Source organism: Callorhinchus milii, unplaced genomic scaffold, assembly GCF_018977255.1.
Source record: "Callorhinchus milii isolate IMCB2004 unplaced genomic scaffold, IMCB_Cmil_1.0 Scaffold12, whole genome shotgun sequence".
In the NCBI taxonomy this organism is placed as follows: domain Eukaryota; kingdom Metazoa; phylum Chordata; class Chondrichthyes; order Chimaeriformes; family Callorhinchidae; genus Callorhinchus; species Callorhinchus milii.
Genome location: NW_024704753.1, coordinates 13,379,539 through 13,397,633, shown reverse-complemented (window position 1 = coordinate 13,397,633; position 18,095 = coordinate 13,379,539). Strand labels below are relative to the sequence as shown.

Genomic DNA, 18,095 nt, shown 5'->3' with positions numbered 1-18,095 from the left:
GAAGCGCTTTGAGATGTCCTTGTGACGTGAAGGGCACTGTTGCAACCGGAAGGATTATTATAAAGGGGAGCATAAAGCAAGAGCGGAGGCAATGCTGGGAACAGTAAATACAACTACAGTATATGCGTATCTCTCACGAAGGAACAACACAAACACACTATCTATTCATCCATTCCCCACTCCAGCCCCGTCTACCCAACGCCCCACCTCCATTGGTAAAAGATGCACAGTATTTCCTGTGCTACATTATATGCTATAGGTGTAACCGCAGCTGCTATGATCACTGGGTAACAGGAACCTTGCTCTTTGAAGACAGGTAAGTGGAAGGCATCAAAGAAAAGGGGGAAAGATTTGTACACAGGATGGATGCCTGCCAATCACTACTCATTCGCTAAGTGCTCTGATAGCATAACTTGGTGATGGAGGGGCTTTCAGCCTGACTCTTTGATGTCACAGAAAGAAGGGAATTAAAGAGAGCGAGAAAGAGAGCGAGTTAGGGAATGATAGAGAGTAAGAGAGAGAAAAAGACAGAGATAGACAGAGAGCAGACACGCACAGAACGAGAGAGTGAAGACGAATAGAGTGAGAGTGACAGATACAGACACCCACAGAGTGAGAGGTAGGGAGAGTGAGATAGCGAGTGTAAAAGAAGGAGGGAGATAGACAGAGACACGCAAAGGCATACAGAGATAGAAAGTGAGAGAGATTGGTAGAGAGGGGGCTTTGAGAGAGAGGTAGAGTGAGAGAGGACTCAGCGAGAGAGCTTTGCTCCAACTTGCATAATTCAACATGAGGTGAGAAGGAGAATCTTTATTTGTTTTCACCGCTTTGTTGGTTTGATTTTCACTAATTACTGCTCAGGTTTGCTGCCAAGTCCGACTGATGTAGCCAAAGATATCAGAAAGACCACAAGATTGTGCAACAGAGACCAGTCTGCACAAGCTGGCCACTGCACAGGCCTGGCCACGGTGACAGCTTAATGAAGAACGCATATTGATACGCAGCCAGCCAGGCAACACGCATCAAAACACAACCTCAAATATCCACATCCAGAGAGAATGTCTTCCCCAGGGAATAATCCTGTTCAAAACTGACACCGTGTCTTATATATCAAATGCAAGGATTATTATTTTTATTATAATCATCGAAATGCGCAGCAAGTGAGTCTGTCTGTTACATCGGGTGCATTAGTGAGTTAGCTTGTTATACAGGGGGTGCTAGGGAGTCGATGTGTTATTATAGAGGGCACTAATGTGGTACCATCTTTGTGCCAGCCTGGCTCAGTTAGTAGCACCCTCACCTCTCGCTTCTAATTCTCACCCCTGATTGTGCGTTCAAGCCTTGAATTGTCGAAGGTGCCATCCTTCGGACAAGATGTTAAACCAAGGTCATCTCTGTGCCTGTCCAGGTGGATGTGAGTGACACATAGACGCAGAGGTCTGTGAAAGAGGTAAGGGGTGGGGGGGCGGGGGTGGGGGGGAGTGAGACCGTGGAGGAATGCGAAGGGGAACGAGGATCTTGAACTCCTGGTGGGGAGGAAGAATGGAGAGATGGAGAGCCAGGGGCGCTGAGTAAGGATAGACGTGATGTGCTCATTGGAGCCTGTTGTGGGAGAGGACAGGGACTGGATGGTCTGCAGCTTGTGTAGGGAAGAAGCTGGGGAACTGGGCACTGGGATAATTGAGCCTCGGAGGTGATGCACAACAGTTTGAGCACAATAATAATAATAACAATCATTGTATTTGATATAGTGCCTTATCACATCGCTGAGATATCTCTGAGTGCTTCTCGGGATATACTGTAAGTGCAGTGACTGTGTATTTTGGGGGCAAGACACATAACAATAATCCTAACATTTCATATGGCACCTTATCACTTGGTTGAGACATCTCAAAGCATACAAGACATCTTCCTATCTGTGTGGGAAATTAAAAACTCCCACTGCACTGCAGTTTGTTTTAAAGGGACAACACATTCAAATGTAAAGGATCTGAGCCAGCACAGATTAGGACCATGTTCCAAATTAATCCAACAAACCCGAGGTTGGTGATTCGGGTTTGTGGGCATGCCAGAGCTATGTGCAAATGAGCCTATTTCCTTGCGGCTTTGTTAAGATGCAGAAGATTAAGGGAGAAATTCATTGTAACCCTTTTCAAGTGGAAAACGTAAACAAGAGAGCCATTGAGCCCCGGTTGTTGAGGGGAGGGAGGGGGAGTGGAAGAGAATTTGCAAGTGAATGCGTTGAAAGAAAAGATTTGGAAACTTGACTCTTCACAGAATGTCCAGCACCTTGGGACATCCTCCTGATGTGAAAGGCTCCATACAAATGTAATCTGTTGTTGTTGAAGGTCGGCATCTTTGATAATTCAAGACTTGAACCCACAACCAGAGGTGAGAATCAGAGGCGAGAGTGCTACCAACTAAGCCAGGCTGGCACACAGATAGCACCTCTATTAGTGCACTTTGTCTGGTAGCAAAGCTATCTTTCATTGTCTAACATGGAAGAGAGGGGGTGGAGGAAGAGACGGGGTGGGGGAGAGAGGGGAATTGGGAAAGAGGAGAGGGGAGAATGAAGAAAAGGAATGAAAGGGGGCTGGTGGAGTGGAAGAGGGTTGGGCACGAGTGGGCTGGTCATTGCTCAGCAACACTGTGGACAGTCTGACACTGACACCTCTGAATCATTTACCAGACAGGAATGTTGCAGGCTGGCCTGACGGCAGTGAGGAGGAGAGGAGAGCGAGCGAGCGAGTCGCTGAGAGTGTAAACTAATAAGCATGGGAGAGCGATCGGAATGTTGGAACAAACGGAAGACAGGACATTGAAAAAGCTCATTGGGACTGCGTTGGTCAATAGGTCCATTGAGAGGGTTTCTAACTGATAGGCCTCGACTGCCAACGCTTTGTCATTCAGTCAGCAGAGCTCTCTGTGGGAGACATTAACCCTTCATTTCCTGCCAGCGTGAGACTCAGAAGCCTTTGCTCTCAAGGCTGCCCATTTCCCCACTGGCCCGGCCTGGTCTTAAACTGAGCTCTGGGGGGAGAGCGTGGGCTTCCCATTTCCCTCGTCAAACAGCCTTGAAATAAACCTGGGACACAACTAGTTTAAGTTAGTTGTGGAGTCCAGTCGGGTATTGGTTAGAGGACTCCCCTTGCAAAGCGAGAGGACCCAGGACAGGGCGAAACCTTTGGCAAGGCCTCCATTTACCAAGCAGCAAGTAGGAACCCGGTTGTTAGTCGATTGGCGGATCGTTGGACGTTAAAGATCCCATGGCACTATTCGAAAAGAGAAGGGAATTTCTCCCAGTGTCCTGGCCGACAATTCCCTTAGAGATAAAAATAAATGATCATTCACTTCTTGGCTGTTTGTGTGTGCAAATCATCTGCCATGTTCGCCTACAAAATCGAGTCACTACACCTGATCGTAAAATCCTGTGAAGCGCTTTGAGACATCCTCCCAATGAGAAATAATAATCCTTGCATTTGATATAGCGCTTTTCACGTCTTCTAGACGTCTCAAAGCGCTTCACAGAACAGACTGTAAAGTGAATTGACTGAATATTTGTGGACAAAATGCCAGAAAGGCACTGTATGAGATGTAAGGATTAAGTTTCTCCCACAAAATCTACAGTCAATTCCTTTACAGTGTATTCTGTGAGGCGCTTTGATATGTCTCGAAGACGCGATAAGGTGCTATAACAATTGCAAGGGTTATTATTATTATTATCATTATTAATCAGAACATTATTGCTGAATTAATGCTGAGCACAGGTACAGCTCGAGATGTTTCCCCCCTCCGAGTCCTTCATATCAGAGTTCATGTCTCAATGCCAGCAGTGAAGACTCCTCAATATCTATCTCTCAGCCCTGAGTCGGGATAAAAAGGCCAGCGTGCCCACAGCAGACTGTATGTTTAAGCTTGACAGGCTGCCAAAGGCCAAGATAACAATCCCATCAGACTGCTTGTTTGCTCTCGCCGCGCTTGGCTGGTGCTAGTCAATCAGCCTTCCCCAGCAGGTTTCACTGTGCACTCTGCTGACTGACAGCCCATTGCCAGACTGACAAGACTTTGTTAGCAATCGTTGCACGGCTCAGGTTTCTAGACTTTGGAAAGAATTTTTTGGGAAGGGGTGTGGAGCAAGGGAAACGGGGGGGGGGGCGCGGAGGAGGGGGAACAGTCAACAGGAGGCTGAAAGGCTGGCGATCACTCTCAGGTAGTTGTTTGTTGAAAACGAGGATAAATCTCATCTTCTGCAGGAGACAACTTCACCAGTAAAGAGATGCTCTTAATGTGTGCTGCGTAGTCAGTCTGTCTCGGCTGATGGAGCATTGGAACAGGAGTAAGCCATTCAACCCCTCGAGCCTATTCCGCCATTCTATTAGATCATGGCTGATCTGTACCTCAACTCTGTTTACCTGTATTTGCTCCATATCCCATGGTACCTTTAGCTAACAAAAATCTATCATCTCACAAGCATCCAAAGAGAGAGGGTTCCAGATTTCCACTCCCCTGGACTAAGTGGTGGCTGCTTTTCTCAGGGTCAACCACATCTCCAAATCGCACCTCTCACCTCTGCACAGGTATGACTTCCATTTATCCTTCACTCTATCCAATGTGAAGGGTGCTTTACAAATGCAAGTTTTTGTTTGGAGTGTGCGCGCTCTCTCTCTCTCTCCCTCTCTCTTCCCCTGAGGTACGCACTCTACTCACCTATTCCCGAAGAGCCGAGGCGCTGGTTGGCGAGAGCCAAGGTTTGTGGGAGTTTGTGTGGAGGGGGCAGGTTATTAACTGCTGGAGATTAACCTGCCAAAACCAAGCTTCCTGCTACTTGACCAGCTCAGACCACTCTACCCATTAGGGCTTTAGCTTGCAGGGTTAACAGGAGCCAAGGGTTAACCAAAATACAGTCATAACATTTTTTTAATAAAACATTTGCTTTAAAAATACAGTCACTACACTTTACAGTAAAATCCTGCCAAACGCTTTGAGACATCCTCCTGACGTGACAGGCGCCGTATCAAATACTCCTGCCCTCCATTGTCTAGTGCCTTGGGACATCCTCCCAAATGAAAGACGCTACATAAATCCAATTTGTTGTTGAATGGGAAGGATTTCTCAATACAATGACAGAGTGGCTCCGAGATGCTGGACTAGATTGAAAGCAGGGGTTTGAGACAGGAATATTGGGCTTGTGTCTCAGAACAATTGTCTCTGTGTTAGTTTTGCCAAAGAAACAAATGTGCCAAGGGTGGTCTCTGGTGTAGGGGTCGTTTGGCAGGTCACTCAGGTTTCCTGGAAGAAATTTTTTTTTTGATTAACCCAGGAAACCTGGGTTAATCACCCCCACCATTGACTATCCACTTGGCGATGCCTCACAGAGGGTCAACAGTTAGCCCTAACTACTTCCCAGCTAACAGCAACTATCTGGGTGTGGACGTTGGTGGTGTGTTGCCCAGGGTTGGTGAAAGTTCTGTAGCATAGTGTTAAAGTGCTTGCCCCGCAAGCGAGAGTATTTTGAGTTTGATTCCCAAACAGGGTGAAACCTAAGGCAAGTTTCCTTACTCCGCACGGCTATGTTTACCTAGCAGTTAGTTGGAACCTGGTTGTTAGTCGATTGGTGGATCGCTTTCCAGAGGTAATAATCCCTCCAAAAAAAATGGTCACTCAACCCACGACTGTTTGTGTGATACTGCTGTGTGCAATTGGCTGCCGCGTTTCGCCCACAAAATACACAGTCAATCCACTTTACAATATCTTCTGTGAAGCGCTTTGAGATGTCTCAATGATGTGATAAGGTGCTATGTCAAATGCAACGACTATTATTATTATTAAAGGTGTCCAGCATCCCACCAAACCTGTCCATTTCCCCTGTGATTTTTCTCATCGAGCCTGTGCGTGACTTTGATCGCTGCTCCTCTGGAGCAGTCTAGTCCAATGCCTCCATTGCATTCCACTAACATTGCCAGCGCTCCCACTTATTCATTGTTTTATTAAAGGAAATACCAGAGACACAGCTTGCCAATGTCCCTGCTCCCCCTCCACACCACCTACCTTGTGGCTTATGGCTCAGAAATCTGCAGAATTTGGAGAATGTTATTAGAGCTGGCTTCGTCCTCAGGCTGAGTCATCAAAAAACAGGCCTGAAAGCCATCAGCCTTTGTTTTCATAGGCAGACAGCATTCTAACACAGTCGCCAGGTCCAATATCTCACCAATCACGTTACAAGCAAGACGCAGAAACATGTCTGACTTGTGGGTCACCGGGACGCAGGATGATGCCATTTCCTGGGCACATGCAAGGACAGCACTGCTAACATCACTTCCTGTGTGCCATACAGTTAGCCTGTACTGAAGGGCGCTATAATGAGATTTCCCTGAATTATCTTGGCTCAGCCGGTTGCCTGACATAAATGGAAACCCATCACCCTGTTTAAGAGTCTCTAAACCTGATTGGGAGATCCAAATATGTGTGGTTTTCATTTGTCTGGAGAGGCAACTTGATGATTACATGAGGGAGGAATAGAGGGGTATCGGAAAGGGGCTTAGGAGAGGTGTGATTCAATCCCCATCGTCACAATTTGCTTTGTGTGAATTAGAAATTCACCTCCTGATTTTACCTCTCACAGCTGACTCAGGACATTAATTTGTGGCAAAGCTGAGCGAGTCTCTTGATAAAGAGTGTGGAGCCTTGGTGTGGGATATCGACTGCGGAAGTTTGGAATGATCTGCAGCTTCACTCCACCCCTTCCAAATGTCACAAAATCGGTTGAGATGGAAACGGCATTTCGCCCATCACGACATCAAGCTGTTTTTTCAATGAGTCCCAGTGTCCTGGCCTCACCCACACATTCCCTCCTCCCTCAAACAGTGTAATATGTATAGCAGCTGTCTGTAGGCAAACAAGTTGATAAAAGCTGCCTATTCAGCTGGTTGCCAAAGCACCATATCATCAATTACCTCACAGTGTTAGACGAAGAACTCTCACTGCTTGTCAAGCCAACCATCCTGTTACACAAACCCATCATGACCGACATTCCAAACTTTCAAACTAGCCAACAAGTTCAAAACTTAACCTCTCCCCCCCACCCCCACCACGTGCGAAACCCAATTCCAACCTTATCCAATCTTAGGATTTTTCTATAAATTCCCTTCATCTGAATTTTAAAATATACCAAGCCTTGCCTCACATTGTGCCTTTCATGTTGGGAGGATGTCTTAAAGGGCTTCACAGTATTTTATAGTAAAGTGTAGTGACTGTTTATTTTGCAGGCAAACGCAGCAGCCAATTTGCGTCCTACAAACAGACATGAAGAGAATGGTCGATTTTATCTGGGGGATTCTTAGTCAGGACACCAGGAGAAACTCCCTTCTCTATTCCAATAGGATCTTTAACATCTACATGAACAGGCACGGATGGGCCTCGGTTTAACGTCTCATCGAAAGGACTTCACCTCTGACAATGCAGTACAGAGTGCTACCAAGTTGAGCTACGTTGATACCTTTCCTTCACTCTCTCTCCTTCCTTGGCTCAGTCTCCTTCTCGCTCTCTGTCTAACATGTTACAACGATTTCTCGGTTTATATTGACATAGAGGTTTGAGTTTGTAATATCCTCATATCCCAATGTAATACAACCGTACAAACTTTGTCATGATCTGTTTTGACACGAATGTCTTTTTTGAATAAATGAGAAAATTGATCAAAAAATTGACACCTCTCCTCCCCCTCCATTTACCACTGTGACGGGTGTGTTTAAGAGAGAATCTCTAGAAAACAGCCCCCGAACGCATGTTATTAAAACCAACCCAGGCTGTGCATTATTCAGAGCCAAAGCTTGAAGTTCACTGAATTATTAAATTCCATCAATCTTTCTGTGTTTCCCCCCAGGCAATCTCTCACAGTCACTTTACACATAGTTGGAAGGTGATTAATGGATGATGAGATCAGTGACCAAGATTAAACAGGACTCCCCGCCCGCTCTCATTCTGACTCTCTCTCACTCCAACTCTCTCACTTGCTCACTCTAGCTCTCGTTTCCTTCCTCTCTCCCTCGTTTTCTCTCTCCTTTGCTCCTTACCTCTCCTCTCAATCCTAAACACAGAGTCTTGCTTGCTCAGCTGCACAGCTGTTGGGTGGGAATCCATTCATTTTCAACTTAGACACCAAGAAATCTGAATGATTTCAGGCTGTCAATCAAATGAGAATTTGAGACAATTAGACGGAGTGTGACTCACATGAAGGTCTTTTCCTGCCCAGTTGCATTCTTCTCTCCACTCAACAGGAGCTGGCCAGTTTATCTGCAAAACACAAACGCGTTAAATTGTGAGCATCAAGATACCTCAAGATTAACCCTTGATTTCAATGCTAGTCATTATGAGAATAATCATAACACTATTAATAATATTTTAATGATAACCTTAATCCTCACATTTGATACAGCACCTACAATGTTAAGAAACATCTCAAAGCGTTTCACTAAATTTCTGTAAAGTGTAGTGACTGTATTTTGTTGGCAAACACTGCAACTAATTTGCACACAGCGATTTCCTCACAAACAACTACGAAGTGAGTGATCAATTTTATTTGGGGGAATGTCGGAAAGGACGCAGAGAGAAACTCCCATCTATTTTCGAGTAGTGCCATGGAATCTTTAATGTCCACTTGGACAAGCACACACAGGACCTTTGCTTAAAGTCTCATCTGGAGCACCTCCAACAATGTAATGCTCCCTCCAGCACTGCACTGAAGTGTCAGCCTGGACTGTGAGCTCAAAGTTCTGACATGGGGCTTGAACCCACAACCTTCTGACTCAGGGGTGAGAGTGCAACAGACTGAGCCAAGCTGACATCTAGAAAGACAATGCGGTCCTTAAGATGTTTCCACTGAAATTAGATTGGGAATACACTGGGATCTGAAAGCAAAATACCCTTAAATGAAACACAATCATTGAAAGGCACAAGTTTTCGAATAACAGTTCAAAACTTCCTGCAGTGCAAACTTTCATGTTGCTTTAAAAACTGTCAAGAGATTAGAGAGACGGAGAATTTACATGAATCATGAGTCAGAAACAGGAGACTTGTCACCAGCGAAATAAAATAAGAGATTGACATTTTTTTTAAATAGAGGGTTGTTATGCTCCATAATGCCTTACCACAAATTGTTCTTGAGGTTGAGTTCATAACCGCGTTTAAAACGGAATTATGTATGATAATAAAACGCTCAAAGCATTTCAAAGGGATTTGCTGCCAAGCCGTGTGTTTCTAGGCAAAAGCAGCTAGTTTGCGCATTACAATGTCCTACAAACAGCCATGAAGTTAGGACCGATTTTAGCTGTGAGATTGTTGACGAGGACATCATGAGAACTCCCTTCTCTTTTCAAATGGCGCAACAGGATCTTTATTGTCCACCTGAACAGGCACAAACAGGACCTCGGTTTCCAATGTCTCACCTGAACGAAGGCACCTCCAACAATGCAGAAGCTCAGCCCCACCACCACCCCACAGCACTGTATTGGAGCATTAGCTTAGCCTACACAAACTCAAGAGTCTCCGACGCAGGGCTTGAACCAGCAACCTTCTGACTCAAGAGTCGAGCGTGCTACCCACTGAGCCAAGCTGACACGCACGCACACACAATCCCCAGTAAAGTGTCGGAGTAAAAAAACATTCACACAGCAAAGGGGTTAACATGCCATTGAACCCCACACATTACATAATAAGACGCTGTTTCACACTGAGAGCCACGTTAATGTGGACCATACGTCCTACACTTGCACATATTAACCTAGCTAATATTCTGTCTTGGTTCAAGGCCAATTGGCAACCTTGTGTTTCTCCCCACACAACTATTGGCATGAAGCAGATTTGGCAGCAACGCCTTGTGTCAAGATATCGATGTGATGATAATATTTTCTGTCATAACAAATGATGCCACAGCAGCTGCCTGGGGTAGAAAACAAGCAGGAGAGCTGGGCTGGGGGTTGGGAGACGTGATGTTTTGCCATTAAGGCTTCTGATTTTCTGATTCATCCCACAAACAACCCCTCTCCCCCGAATCCAACAAAAATTAAATCAATGTTTATCGAACAAACAACAGGAAAATAAATAATCCTTGCATTTGATATAGCGCCTCATCACGTCTTCGAGACACCTCAATGCGCATCACAGGATATACTGTAAAGTGGATTGAATGTAGTTGTAGGCAATCAGGGCAGCCAGTTGCACACAGTGGTGTCCTACAAACAGCCATGGAGTGATTTGGGGAGTTTATTTGGGGATTGTTGGCCAGGACACCAGGAGAGAGAAGCTCCCTTCTCTGTTCGAATAGCACCGTAGGATCTTTCAGGCAGATGGGACCTCGATTTAACGTCTCACCTGATGGACGGCAGCTCCGACAATACAACACCCCCACCCCCACCCAGCATGGCATTGCAGTGTCAACTTAGACATTGTGATTCCAAGTCCCAACATGGGGCTTGAACCCACAACCTTTTGACTCAGAGGCGAGAGTGCTAACACTGTGCCAGGCGGACACCTCCAATATTCCACCATTTGACACACAGAATTTCATAGAGACAGACTTTGAACAAATAAATTAAAACCATAGGACTGGTGCAGACTTTGCAGAAAGGCTTTTCAAGATTCAGCTAGAAATACACAGTCATTTGGTATACACGGTGTAATGGATGGATATGGCTGCAGTTTACAAACCCGTGCTGAGTTAAGCTGGTCTTAGTTACAGTTGCGTAGGGAGGGAATAACCAGTCAGGATTCCTGCTCCTAGTCCTTCTCTAGCACCCTCTACCGGTTGTGCGTGTGTGTGTGTGTGGCAGTCGGGTGGGGAGAGGTCAGGCTCATCTCTGACACCCTCTACAATAGACTGACCTGTCGGCACTCACAGCCATGGCTCCAAACATGAACAACAGCCACTTGGGGCAGTGGGAGGGGGCAACAGAGGGCAATGAGCACTGGTGGAACCATACCTCAAGAATGAGAAGGCCAGAATAGAGCAGAGTAAGGAGAACATCAGAAAAAATAATTGGACACACCACACTATGCTACACACTCACTCCATAAGAAGAACAACACCAGCAACGGCAACAACAACAAAATTACACTTGTATAGCGTATTTCATATCGGGCGCCTGAGAGTCAGTATTTCGGGGGTCGGGATTGGGGAGGGTGGAGGGCGGGGGTGGGGGAAGAAGGGATCAAAAGCACGGACGAAGAGGAGGGTCTTGAGATGGGTCTTGAAGGAGGCAAGCGAGGGGGCAAGGTGGAGGGACTATGGGATGGAATTCCAGAGGGTGGGGGCAGAGTGGCAGAAGGCCAGCCCGTCAATGGTGGTGCAGGCGAGGCAGGGCACGTTTCAGGACCATATCAGAACTTTATAAACTCCCTACGAAGCCCTTTGGGATATTTTGGAGAGCAACTAGCATATTTACACCCAAAACGTCAGCCAAACCACAGATTCCTTGGTGCTGGGGAGTGTCAGCAACCGGCTCAAATTCGGGATTAGCTGGCACTTGTTCATAAAGTCATAATTTCTTAAATGGGCAAGTCAAGTGTAAATTCCACCGCTGTCACTCACTGAATCAACAAACTAACCCTTTGTACACAGAGCCTGCCTCAGAATGTCCTATCTGCCTCAGTTGTCAGGTCTCAGTTTGAGTGTTTTTTGTGCTTACATTAATTATTGTTAACAGTGGTTGAAAAATAGATTAAAGGGTAGAGAATGGTGACAGCCTGGCTCAGCTGGTAGCACTCTGCCTCAAATCCTTCTGCGTTCAAAGACCCTATCAGGACTTTAAGATCACAATCCAGGCTGACCCTTCAATTCAATGTTGGGGGGAGCACTGCAGTGTCGGAGGTGCCGTCCTTTGGATGAGATGTTAAACCAAGGTCCCATTTCTGCCTATTTGGGTGGATGTTAAAGAACCCATGGCGCTACTGGAAAAAGAGAGGAGAGTTTCTCTCTCCATGTCCAGACCGACAATCCTCCAGATAAAATTGGTCGTTCAGTTCATGGCTGTTTGAGCAGCAGCACTGTGTGCAAACTGGCTGCCGCATTTGCCTGCAAACTACACGATCATTGGCAGCATTTTTAGAGCACAAACCGTTATAACATGAATTTGTGTCTTTGGAGCCAAATCCCAGCTTTACAACGCGGCTGGTTGTACGTCTCACTCTGTACTAATAGTCCTGTAATGTAGTGGTTAAGAGCACTCGCCTCGCAAGCGAGAGGACCCGGGATCAATTCCCGAGCAGGGAGAAAACTTAAGACATGTTTCCTTACTCCACACATCTCTGTTTACCCAGCCGTAAGTAGGAACCTGGTTGTTAGCCGATTATCGGATCTGTTTCTGGGGGTAGTAATCCTTCCAACAAGAAAAAAAAATGTGTTCATTCAATCCCCGACTGCTTGTGGACGGCTGTGCGCAATTGGCTGCCGAGTTTCGCCACCAAAATATCATCAATTCACTTTGCAGTATATTCTACGAAGCACTTAGAGACGTCTCAACAATGTGATAAGCGCTATATCAAATGCAAGGATTATTATTATAATTATTATTATTATTTTTATAGTCGCTCGTGACTTGAGATGTTAAAGTTAGCACGTGCAGAATTCTAACAGGGCTGTCCCTAATAAAATTCCAGATTCCATTGGGACTCCCACATTCCCGTTCCATGATTCCAATGAGGAAAACACGTCAGCAGTTAACATCATTCCTCTGGAATTTTCCCAGTTATATCCGTCTCTCTTGTGAAAAGAGGGGTTCAGTCACAGGCAGACAGCAAACAGAGAGCGCAGAATATGCGTGAGAAAAGAGTGAGAGAGAGAAAGGTGGAGAGAAAGAAGGGCAGAGAGCGAAAAATATAGAGAGAGACATAAAGAGAGAAAGGGGAGAGAAAAAGAGAGAGAGGGGGAGGCAGAAGGAGAGGGAAAAACAGAGAGAGCAAGATATAGCAAAAGGGAAAGAGAGATGGGGGGAAGAAAGCGGGAGAGGGGAGCAGAAAAAGAGAACGAGAAAGAGAAAGAGAGGAGTGAGAAAGGAGAAAGAGAGAGGCGGAGAGGAAGAGAAGAGCAGGGAGAGAGGAGGTAGAGGGAGTAGGAGAGAAGCAGACAGAGAAGAAAAAAAGAAACTGAGAGAGAGAGAGGGGGGGCCAAAGGGAGAGAGAGAAATAAAGAAAAATGAACAAGAAAAAGAAAGGGAAAGAGAATTGCAATCATTGAACGGTTGGTTTGGCCGTGTTGGGCCCGAGTTGGTGCTCGCTCCCCCACTGGACTCTCTACTTCAATCCCACAAAAATCGACGTGACGACGAGACAGGGGACGAGGTGGTGGTGGGTGGGGGGGGGGGGCTGGGTGGAGAGTTGAAAATTGCATCGTAAACATGTTGAAATGTAGCCTAAACGCCAAGGTCTGGTTTACACTCAACTGTACAGCAACTCCGCAAACAATATCCTCCCCACCCTGGCCGGCAGATGTTTTATTCAAAGTGGTGCCCATGTCCACAATTCATATTAACACCAGAGTGTTTTGGGAACAGTTAATCAGAAAAATATTTGAAAAATGCTGGTGTCTTTATTTTATCCACACAACAGCAGACTGTGTCACAACTCCACTCCAAGAGCAGGGGGAGTCTCGCAGTCTCTGAGGGAGGGCGGCTGATATACACTGGGAGTCCTCCGTGCAATGATTTTCTATGGGTTAATTGACTGATACAGGAGCTGGTTCCTTATCCCAGGAAGAAGGACTTGGCTACCATCTCAGGGAAAAACAGCAACAACAACTTGGATTTATATAACGCCCTCCACGCCGGATGGCATCTTAGAGCGCTTCACAGTAATGGATCCCGGGGCCGAGCCGGGGGAGGGGGAGGAAGGTGACCAAAGGCGCGGTTGAAAAGAAAGATCTTTAGCCAAGACCTGAAAATAGGAAGAGAGAGGGCAAGGCGAAGGAAGTGAGGAAGGGAGTTCCAGAACCTCGGGGTGATTTGGGGGACAAGGAAGAGGCCAGACCTGGTGGAGCGAAGGCAACGGGTACTGTGGTGAGGAGAGAGGAGGTCAGAGAGGTGGGGGGGTGCAGAGGAGTGGAGGGATTTGAACACAAGAGTGAGGATCTTGAAATTGATCCTCTCTGGGACAGGCAGCCAGTGCAGTCTGGCAGGGACTGGGGTAATCGGGAGCAGAGTTTGGTGCGAGTAAGAATGCGGGCGGCAGAATTCCGGATGACTTGGATTTTATGAATGGGAGTGGAGGGGAGACCGGTGAGGAGGGCATTTGAATAGTCATTTGAAAACTCTTCAGTGTAATGAGCTCAAAGTTCAAACACACGTTTTTAAATGGATGTGGGTTAGTGTTGCGGACAATACCACACGTTACCTTGAAGGAAATGTTTGCTGGCTCAATACCTACGATGTTCTGGTCATGTCAGTCACACCCTCTGGCTTTATTTCTGTCTCTCCTGTTCTGTTTCGCCCCCTGCCTATCCGTCTTTAAATCCTGCCTAAAAACTTGCCACTTTGATGCATCTACAATCACTTACCTCTTCTCCCTCTGCTTTGCCTCTTATCAAACCAGGTCACTGTAAAGTGTGTGAGACATTATCCTGTGTGAAGATCACCAAATGAACACCAAAGTTGTTGTTGTTACCGCTCTTGTCTCTACCTCTCTCCATCTCCTTGTCTTCCTCTTTTTCTCCCCTTCTCTACCTCTCTCTCTTTCTCCTCTTCTTTCTCTCACGCCGCAGGCTGCTGAAACCCTCATACATGCTTTCATTACATCGAGGCTCGACTATGTAAACTCATTGCTTGTCAGCCTCTCCAACTCCTCCCTCCACAGGCTGCAGATCATCCAGAACTCTGCAGCCCGTGTCTTCTCCCGCACTAAGCTCCGCGACTCAATCACCCCCATCCTCTCTCGCCTCCATTAGCTTCCCATCACACAGAGGATACACTTCAAAGCCCTCCATGGTCTTGCTCCCCCTACCTTTGTGACCTCCTAACCCCCTACCATCCTGCCCACTCCCTCTGCTCAGGAGGCTCCGGCCTGCTTCACGTTCCCCACTTCGCTCGCCCCTCTATTGGTGAGTGGGCCTTCCGCCACTCTGCCCCCATCCTCTGGAACTCCAGCCCACAGTCCCTCCACCTCGTCCCCTCCCTTGCCACCTTCAATACCCATCTCAAGACCCTCCATTTCGACTATGCTTTCGATCTCCCTGCATCCCCCCCTGCCCTCTACCTTTCCCAACCCCGACCCCCAGCTCGGGTCCGTAACTCTGTCTGTCCAGCGCCTTGGGACATCCTCCCGATGTGAAAGGCGCTTTACAAATGTAATTTGGTGGTTGTTGTTGTTCTGTCCCTTTCTTTTTCTCTCCATCTCTTTGTCTTGCACTCTCTCTACCTCAATCTCTTTTCTCCCATTCACCCCTGATCTCTCTGCCTCTCTGTGTAAATGTTAAGGCGAGTGTGTAATGGAAACTCGCCTTACGGGTACCCCAGTAATGAGTTTCCAATACATTCAGGAGTGTTACAGAACAGAGAATGTCAACACGTGTTATTTCAGTACAACTTCCCTCCTTTACATCTGAGACACTGGGGGCAGGGATTCTTCCCACTCGGCTCCCGTTAACCCTGCTAGTCTAAGCCCTAACGGGTAGGGTGGTCTGAGCTGGACAAGCAGCGGGAAGCTTGCCAGACAGCGCACATCATCAATCAAATCCCATTAAATACCTGTCCCCTCCTTGGAAATCTCAACGTCTCCCTCACTCCCATAGAAATTTACAGCACACAGAAGGTCATTCAGGCACCGTGTCTGTCTCTGAAAGAGCAATAATGCATTCAGCTCCCACTGACCCCGTGACGAATTGAAGTCTGCAATTAATCTCTAACACCCGGCTCTCTCCGCTCATCGAACACCGGCCTGCTTCATGTCTACCGCCCAATCCAGCCCACCATCAGCGGGCCAGAAATCAGCCACTCTCCCCCACTCTCTGGAACTCCATTTGAGTCCCCCGACTCACCCCCTACTCCTCACCTTTAAAACCCACCTTAAGACTTTTCTTTGACCATGCTTTTAATCATCTCCCCCACACCTCCATTCTCCCAAGATCGGGGTACCCAGTCAGCTGTCCTCCTGGTATGAAAGGCGCGTATAAATTGTGGGTTCAAGCCCCACATTGGGACTTTGAGCTCAGTGTGTCAAGGCTGACACTCCAGTGCAGTGCTGGGGAGAGTTGCATTGTTAGACGTGAGGTCCTTCTCTGCCTGTTCAGGTGAACATTAAAGATCCCATTACGCAACTCAAAAAGAGAAAGGAGTTGCGTTCCCTTACAAAACACCCAGTCACTCGACTTTACAGTAAAACATGTGAAGCGCTTCGAGATGTCCTCCTGATGGGAAAGGCATTGGATCAAATGCAAAGATTAATATTATTATTATTACATTTCCTCCCCCTTTATCTTCGATAGCACGATAAGGCGTGATTTCAAGGATTATTATTAGTAGTAAATGTGAATATGATTCTGTGTTGTATGTGACTGTTTGCTCACCTTTCTCTCCTGATTGTTGATGTTATCCAGACTGAGAGAGATGAGGTAATCCTTTGCCCCAACAAATAAGCGTCCCCGTTCCTCGTCCATTAACAGGGTATTGTAGCAGCACGAATGGTTTAGTTGGTAGGTAACAAGTCCTCGGGAGGTCAGATCTGCAAATAGCAAGTTTTCTGTCAATGCATCATCACTCAAAAGAGAAATCCTCAGCTGCCAAATGTACCTGCACTGTCAGGATTCCCGGAGAGATTCCGCGACACTATTCATAAAGAGAAGCGAGTATCTCCACCGCGGTATCCTGGTATCCTGGCCAATAATCTCCCAAATCAGATCGCTCACTCACTTCATGGCTGTTTGTGGGGCATTTGCTGTGTGCAAATTGCCTGCCACCAACAAAATACACCCTCACCAGTTGAGATGTTTTGATCAGGAGTTAAAGAGCTTGTCAGCCATTGCACTCAGTGGCAAGTTATGGGGTTTTAGCTGGTTAGATTCCAGCAGTACCCCAACACATACTTTGAGGTCTCCTAGTCTTGCCAACCTGTGCCTAATACTTTCCGGAATTACGTAAGCAGTGGTTAGAGCACTCGCTTTGCAAGTGAGAGACCTGAGTTCAATTCCAGGCAGAGGGCGAAACCTTGGGCAAGTTTCCTTACTCCACACAGAGCCTAATAATAATCCCTCCAAAAAAAAAACAGTAATAAAAAAAATTGGTCATTTTCAATCTACGACTGTTTGTGGGACATTGCTGTGCGCAATTGGCTGCCGCGTTCGCCCACAAATATACAGTCAATTCACTTTACAGTGTGTTCTGTGAAGCGCTTTGGGACGTCCTCCCAACGTGAAAAGCGCTATATCAAATGCAAGGATTATTATATTATTATTATTATTAATGCGTTTCTCCAGGGAGAGAGAGCGCATTCCATTCCAACAATCTATCTCTGGAATTTCCATGTATAGGTGAGATGCCTGGAATTCTGTTTGGTTTGGATACTCTTAAGCACGGTGAAGGGTTTCTGCACGTGCCAGACACCCGGCTGACCAAAACAAATCCTGATAAATAATAATGATAATCCTTGCATTTGATATAGCGCTTTTCACGTCTTCTAGACGTCTCAAAGCACTTCACAGAATAGACTGCAAAGTGAATTGACTGTACATTTCTGGGCGAACGCGGCAGCCAATTGCGCAAAGCAATGTCCCACAAACAGTCGTGGATTGAAATGACCAATTTATTATTGTTTTTAGTTGAGAGATTATTATCAGGCGTGTGAAAGAAGGAAACTTGCTCAACGTTTCGCCCTGCTGGGAATCGAACCCAGGTCTCTCACTTTCAAAGCAAGTGCTCTAACCACTGAGCTACAGGACTCCATTGCACATTAAAATGTCTCAGACCACATCACTTGATCTTACTCTAAAGTGTAGGGAGCCCAGTCAGATGCTTTGAGATGTCCTCCTGGCATGAACGGTGCTATGTAAGTGCTATGGAATCCAGCACAGTTGGTAGCACTCTCGCCTCGGAGTCAGAAGGTTGTGAGTTCTAGCCCCA

General features: G+C 46.6%; 1 protein-coding gene and 1 non-coding gene across 4 annotated transcripts in view; both read right to left on the bottom strand.

Annotated features, from left to right (window-relative positions):
* sema3b (sema domain, immunoglobulin domain (Ig), short basic domain, secreted, (semaphorin) 3B) overlaps nucleotides 1-18,095 on the bottom strand; it is a 108,615-nt gene that overhangs the window by 17,867 nt on the left and 72,653 nt on the right. For all 3 annotated transcript variants that reach the window (XM_007890300.2, XM_007890305.2, XM_007890307.2), the window contains 2 exons: nucleotides 16,547-16,701; nucleotides 8,230-8,292 (listed from right to left, as the gene is read on the bottom strand). In XM_007890300.2, the coding sequence (XP_007888491.2) occupies nucleotides 8,230-8,292; nucleotides 16,547-16,701 (218 nt within the window). The remainder of the gene's footprint in view (nucleotides 1-8,229; nucleotides 8,293-16,546; nucleotides 16,702-18,095) is intronic.
* Nucleotides 17,844-17,915, bottom strand: trnas-uga. Its single transcript has one exon. It is a non-coding gene; the product is annotated as a tRNA-Ser (tRNA).